The sequence below is a fragment of the Schistosoma mansoni genome (genome assembly GCF_000237925.1).
Source record: "Schistosoma mansoni, WGS project CABG00000000 data, supercontig 0137, strain Puerto Rico, whole genome shotgun sequence".
Taxonomy (NCBI): domain Eukaryota; kingdom Metazoa; phylum Platyhelminthes; class Trematoda; order Strigeidida; family Schistosomatidae; genus Schistosoma; species Schistosoma mansoni.
Window position 1 is genome coordinate 843475 of NW_017386040.1, and position 6415 is coordinate 849889.

Genomic DNA, 6415 nt, shown 5'->3' on the forward strand with positions numbered 1-6415 from the left:
ACCCATCGTTTGAATTCAATTACCAGATATAACAGACATACATGATTGACAAACTTTCGACCTATTCGTTATTTGCGAGATATCGAAGTGTGCAGATTTGTACGTATAACCTCGGATGATCATATATGAACATGTATAAACACACAAAACTAAATAGTCCAAATAAACCACAATCAGAAAATTATCCAGATTACAATATGTTAAACTAAGATAGAAACCACCAAGTAGCTATGAAAATAAATTCTTTTATTTACAAGATATTTGTATTTATTTTTGTACAAAGTTAGTAATCAGATTTTAATTTTGCTTGAACAAGCGTAACAAGACGACGAGCAACTTCTGGATGCAATAAACGAGCGATGCGGTTACGAGATTTACTACCCGAAGAATCATTATTGATACTAGTTTCGAATTCCAGCTGATACTCATCATCATCATCGTCATTTTGTTGATCAGCTGACCAACTGGCTTCGCATGCAGTAAGAACACTTGTTTCCCATACTGGCATTCCATTATGTGTAAGAGCTAAAATGCAATTACGCACACGACAAACTGCAATGCGTTCAGCTAATAATTCCGATTCATTAGCTGTATTTAAATCTGCTTCAACTGGAGCCGATAAGCCAAGACCAATATCCATAGCTCTTGCTGGACCTGTCCAAATATATCCATTACAGCCAAGTATGAGGCCAACAGAAATAACTTCATTAGATATTGTTATAGGACCATCAAGTGTATCCATTCTTGGGATCGCTAGACGATGACGATGTATTTTTTGACGTTTAATAAGACTAGGAGGAATACGCAGAAGACAGCCACCTCCCAGTTTGCCTGTCCTGGTACCCGGCATATGAAGTTGTAATGTTCCATCTTTGTAAACTTCATGAACTTCAGCGACAATGAGGTCACCCTCCTGAAAAAACGCAAAGATGTATCGAAAAATACCAACGTAAAAATCAATACTATGAATACACACTGATGAGTTAAAAAGTTGCTGAAACACAATGTCTATTAAAGACTTCAGTTACCTAATTTTCATATATATATATATATAGTAGTAGTACTTCTAGTCAAATGTCTCTAGCTTCGAATAAACCATAAAGCGTTTAAATCTCGGATCGAGACAATGTTAAACACTGTTAAACAAGCATAATGATTTGTGTTTGTATATTTGCTGAAAAAATAAATTTTTACGGGACTTACCATAAAAAGTACTTTCAAAGATAAAAAGGATTAATGGGTTGTTATAAACACTGTAAGGACATACGAAGTATACCTAACAACAATTTTAATTACAGATGCATCTTAAGTAATAAGGATACAAAAACAACCACTATTCAAACAGTCGTCATTGTAGTCGTCGAATTTAAAGTACCAGCCTTTATCAAGCATAGTTTAGGTTAATAAGCAAAATGCTTAAGCTAGAAAATTGCTAAAATTTCTCGGAGAGACTGATACATTTTAGAACCGAAGTTCCAGTGGTCATCTTCATACCAATAGACTCCAGGTTCATTGTCTTCACAGACAAAAATAGTCGAACTGATGGGATAAAATTACAAGTCATAAGGATTCAAATGAAACTAATGGTCAATTTATTTACCAGCAAAACATCCCCATACTCAACAATTATAAGGTAAGCTCATACCTTCATGAAAGAACGCATAGCCCGTTCATCATCTTCAGATTTCCGACGAAGTTCACCACCAGGTAGTTTCACATTAGCCAAGGCTAGATTGGCTAGAAGAGCAGAGTTGACATCAACACGCCAGCGACGTTGTTCAACCTTAAATAACCAAGTGAAGGAAAACGGTATATACTTTGTTTCACATGACGTTATACTCATATGTACATTAAAAATCCTGCAAAATAGTGATTATCCATGACGATATCACCCATCACATAGACAGCAACCTCATAACTAATGAACTATATACGAGAATATGGAATCAGTCAGAATTATCACACTAAAGTTAACTTACAGAAACTTAAAAAGTAGATAACTTACTAGTATTGTTAGACAAACAGAACATTCGATGAAGACGCCCCAAAAATTTATTTACATACAGTCTATTACTTTCCACTAAAATTTGTGAAACATTTACTCACTCCTTGCTGTACTGTACACTTTAAATTTTTTTTATGCACTTCTTTTTTACCTTCACTGTTTCAAGTTTTAACTACTCGTGTTTTTATACTACTGATCCCTTCTAGTACTTTTTTCCTAACATGTCAGTAGTATTTTGTATTTGAAAACAAGCTGTTTACACGCAGGGCTATAGGAAAAAACTTACTGGTATCACAGGATTATGTTGAGCTAACACTAGCATGAAGACGCCAGAGAATCGCTTGTAGTTTTTACTAGCTTAGAAGCTTTGAATTAAACTTACTCATAGAACTTGATATTTATCAGACGTAATGTTTATTTCTATCCTATGAGTAGAAATATAGATCTTTTTAAATGTTAAGCGGTACTACGTGACTGGCTCTGACTTATGCAAATAGAGGATTTGAAATATATTTCACGAGACAAGGTAGAATTTACTAATGTGAGCAAAGTACCTTAGAACCAGCTACTCAATTACTTAATGATGGATAATCAGAACAATGAAACTACTGGATTCCCTCTAGTTGATTAACGCTAGAAAAAACCGACGCACTTGGTGTGACGTGACAAAGATATATTTGTGGATCACTTCAATAAAGTCATGAAACTAACCTCTACAATGCGGCCCACTACAGTATCTCCAACATTGCCAAAGTACCGAGCCTTCGGTGGCTCTACATATACGAGTTTATTGACTATCCTAACACGCCCAGTTAGAGAAGTGTGTATATTGCCTGCCTGTATCCCTGGATCTCCATTAACAGATGCCAAAGTGTCTGGATTAACTGCGGAAGATAAATCCTCACCAATGTTCGTAGACGAAGCATCTACACTCCTATAGGTTCCATGGCCAGTTATAAGACTTGCGACAGAAGAAAAAACTATTTCTCCAGGAACAACGGCAGAGCCTTGCTGAATGCTTGGACCCTCTGGCTGACCCTGAGAAACATAATCAACAGAATGCCTTTCGGGGGCAGCAATAGCCGGATACATGTAGATTGACATCTCTTGGAGGTAAGTTTTTGATTCAGACTATGAGTGAAGTGCCATATAATTTTAGTGCGTGTAGCGTACAAACATCTTCTTGCCTCTGCTACACGACCTTGAAATCTTCAGTCCTCAGTAATAAGGATAGGAGATCTATTGACCTATATTAATTCTTGCGGTTTGTTACACTGTGGAGGTCCAATCTCGTTTTGAATATATCAACAGAAGATGCTGATATTACGTGTTCTGATCTATCCTAGACGGAAGGAAAAGATAAGACATATTAGTACTGTAGTGACCGGCCAGTCTCGATAAGAACACGATTGGAATAATAGAAACAATTATTATTATTGTAACCAATTGTACCAGAGATTGTTTTACTATATTTGTTTAACTGTATCCGTTTCACTTCTTGTTCCATATACCGCCTGGTTTGGTTCGAGCTTGCTCACGCACTGCTTATTCGCTTGTACTCTTTGGCACGTCTCGGTATTATTTCGATACCACGAGATCGCCAATAATTATACTTGATCTGGACTAGTAAAGCCTTCTGATTTACGGGCTATCAAGGGAACCAAGTCATATTTGTACGCGTAATCGAATAGTAGTGGTGATCATAGTCCGCCCACGACTCGACATCCACTACAACTGGTGAGCCGTATTTGGAACACGCACTACAACTGGTGAGCCGTTGTTGGAACACGCAATACAGCTGGTAACCCAATCCATCGAGCACAAGTCAAACTTGGCCAATTCTCCAAACCAGATCAATCCGGTGAGTCTATTTATCTATCCACATCTGTTGCATATATTCGTATTGATATTTTTCAATATATAATATCTTGGCAACTTACCATGGTGGATAACGATAAGAGTAGTATAAATATAATAGACTCCGAGGTACAGGTTATCAACTTTCGACCGGTTCCTTTCATCCCTCATGATCCAGAAGTCTGGTTCGCGGCACTGGAATCTCAATTTGAGATCCGCCGCATAACCAACCAAAGGCAAAAGTACGCCTACGCTTTGGAATCATTGCCCGGGGATCACCTAACCGCTGTCCGTGAGGTTGTCCTCAATCCCAACGTTCCAAACGTTTATGACCGTCTTAAGGATGCCATCCTTCGACATTTCCTCCCATCAAGAGAGGAAAGATTGAGGACACTTTTAGCACGTCACCCTATGGGTGATGCTAAGCCGAGCCACCACCTCACGCGCCTGCAATCCCTTGCAGGAAACATGACAGCTGACTCTGAGATAGTCAAAGAGTTGTGGTTCGAAGCCTTACCAGTCAGTATCCAGCCAACCCTTACGGCTCTGCTCGAGGACACCCCGCTCAACAAGGTGGCCCTCATAGCAGATAAGATTCTGGCACGAGTTAACACCAAAGGCGACCATTTAGTTGCTAGTTTTTCCCGTTCTAACGTTGATCTCGATGCTAGACGACCTCCGGCTTCTGGGGATAGGGATAGATGTATCCATACTCGTCTCAGTTTCCGAGACCGCGCAAATGTGCCAGCCCCCTACGTCCCCCGACCCAGGTCACAATCTCGAAAAGCCGTAACGACTCGCCCCAAGCGGGCATCTTCCAAGCCACGCCAGAAGGCGGTTTCGGAAGCGAGTCCAGGTTGGTGCTGGTTCCACCGTGCTTTCGGAGCCGGTGCCCGTCATTGTCGAGCTCCCTGCTCATACAAGGCGGGAAACTTCTCAGCCGGCGAGTAAATGCGGCCGTACTCGCCGGCACTTCACCTCAGGTTGGCCGTTTATTTTACGTGCACGATTATCGCACCAACGCTAGGTACCTTGTGGATACGGGTGCCCAAGTTTCTGTCGTACCTATCGGTAACAGTAAGTCTCAAGCCACTATGCTTCGACTACGCGCTGCGAATGGCTCAGTCATTCCCACCTATGGTACACGACAACTTACGGTCAACCTGAGCAACCGACGACAGTATCTGTGGACGTTCATCATTGCCGATGTTCCCACAGCTATACTCGGTATCGATTTCCTACAGCACTATGAATTGCTAGTCGATTCACGTAGGCTGCAGCTAATTGATACTTCGTCGAACAGCAACTTTATGGGCTCTAAAGCCCACACAAAGGCGTACCGAATCACAGGTGTATTTCATTCGCGTGACGATTTATTCCACGTTTTATTTCAGAAATTCCCCAAATTAACTAAACCTTTCGAGGAGACTACATTGGTGACCAATCGTGTGGTACACCACATAGTCACCCGCGGACCACCAGTCACGACAAGACCTCGCCGACTGGCACCGGACAAATTAGCTTTCGCTAAACGTGAGTTTGACAATTTACTAGCTACTGGTATTATTCGTCCTTCTCACAGTCCTTGGGCCTCACCTCTCCACATGGTTCGCAAAAAGGATGGGGTTAGTTGGAGACCATGCGGAGACTACCGAGCGTTAAACGCAGCTACACGTTTCGATAGCTATCCCATCCCCCGCATACATGACATCACGGCATCACTCAAGGGCACGACAATTTTTTCCAAGATCGATCTGGTACGAGCATATCATCAGATCCCAGTCGCTCTTGAAGATATAGAGAAAACTGCTATCACGACTCCTTTCGGTTTATTTGAGTTCCTACGAATGCCATTTGGATTACGGAATGCTGCTCAAACTTTCCAAAGGTTTATCGATAGCATTGTACGAGACCTAGATTTTGTTCACGTCTATATTGATGACCTGCTCATCGCATCATCAAACGTAGATGAACATTATCAACACCTGACGCTACTATTCCAGCGCCTTTCGGATAATGGAATAATAGTCAACCCCGACAAGTGTGAACTCGGGAAGAAGGAAATAAAATTCTTAGGTCATGTTATTAAGCATGAGGGTATTCTACCTTGCGAGGATAAAGTACGTACTATAATGGAGTACACTGTACCGTCCACACTCAAGGAACTGAAGGCATTTCTCGGTTTGGTCAACTTCTACCGACGCTTCATTTCGCACGCGGCAGAACAGTTACGACCGTTAACCGATTTACTTCGCGGTAATCCACGCAAACTGGAATGGAACGACGCCGCACGTACTGCATTTTCAGATATCAAAACGGCCCTAGCTCAAGCCACACTTCTCGTGCATCCTGACCCATCAGCCACGCTTAGTATAGCGGTTGATGCATCGGATTTCGCCTTAGGAGCCGTTATGCAACAGAATATCTCCGGTAGTTGGCAGCCCCTCGAATTTTTCTCACGACGCCTCACTCCCACGGAGACGAGATATAGCGCTTTTGGTCGCGAACTGCTAGCAGCCTACTGCGCCATCAAACATTCCGGCACGCTGTAGA

At 41.7% G+C, this 6415-nt stretch overlaps 2 protein-coding genes across 2 annotated transcripts; both read right to left on the bottom strand.

Annotated features, from left to right (window-relative positions):
* Window positions 1–226: 226 nt before the first annotated feature.
* Smp_064260 (rrp4, putative) lies at window positions 227–2327 on the bottom strand (the record flags this gene model as incomplete). The annotated part of the gene is made up of 3 exons (XM_018788964.1): window positions 227–913; window positions 1646–1783; window positions 2292–2327. 3 exons carry the CDS (start codon window positions 2325–2327, stop codon window positions 284–286), a joined length of 804 nt encoding a protein of 267 aa, XP_018646515.1. The 3' UTR covers window positions 227–283.
* A 362-nt stretch (window positions 2328–2689) lies between these two features.
* Window positions 2690–3135, bottom strand: Smp_097250 (rrp4, putative; the record flags this gene model as incomplete). The annotated part of the gene is made up of 1 exon (XM_018788975.1): window positions 2690–3135. Exon 1 carries the CDS (start codon window positions 3107–3109, stop codon window positions 2690–2692), a length of 420 nt encoding a protein of 139 aa, XP_018646516.1. The 5' UTR covers window positions 3110–3135.
* Between the last annotated feature and the right edge of the window lie 3280 nt (window positions 3136–6415).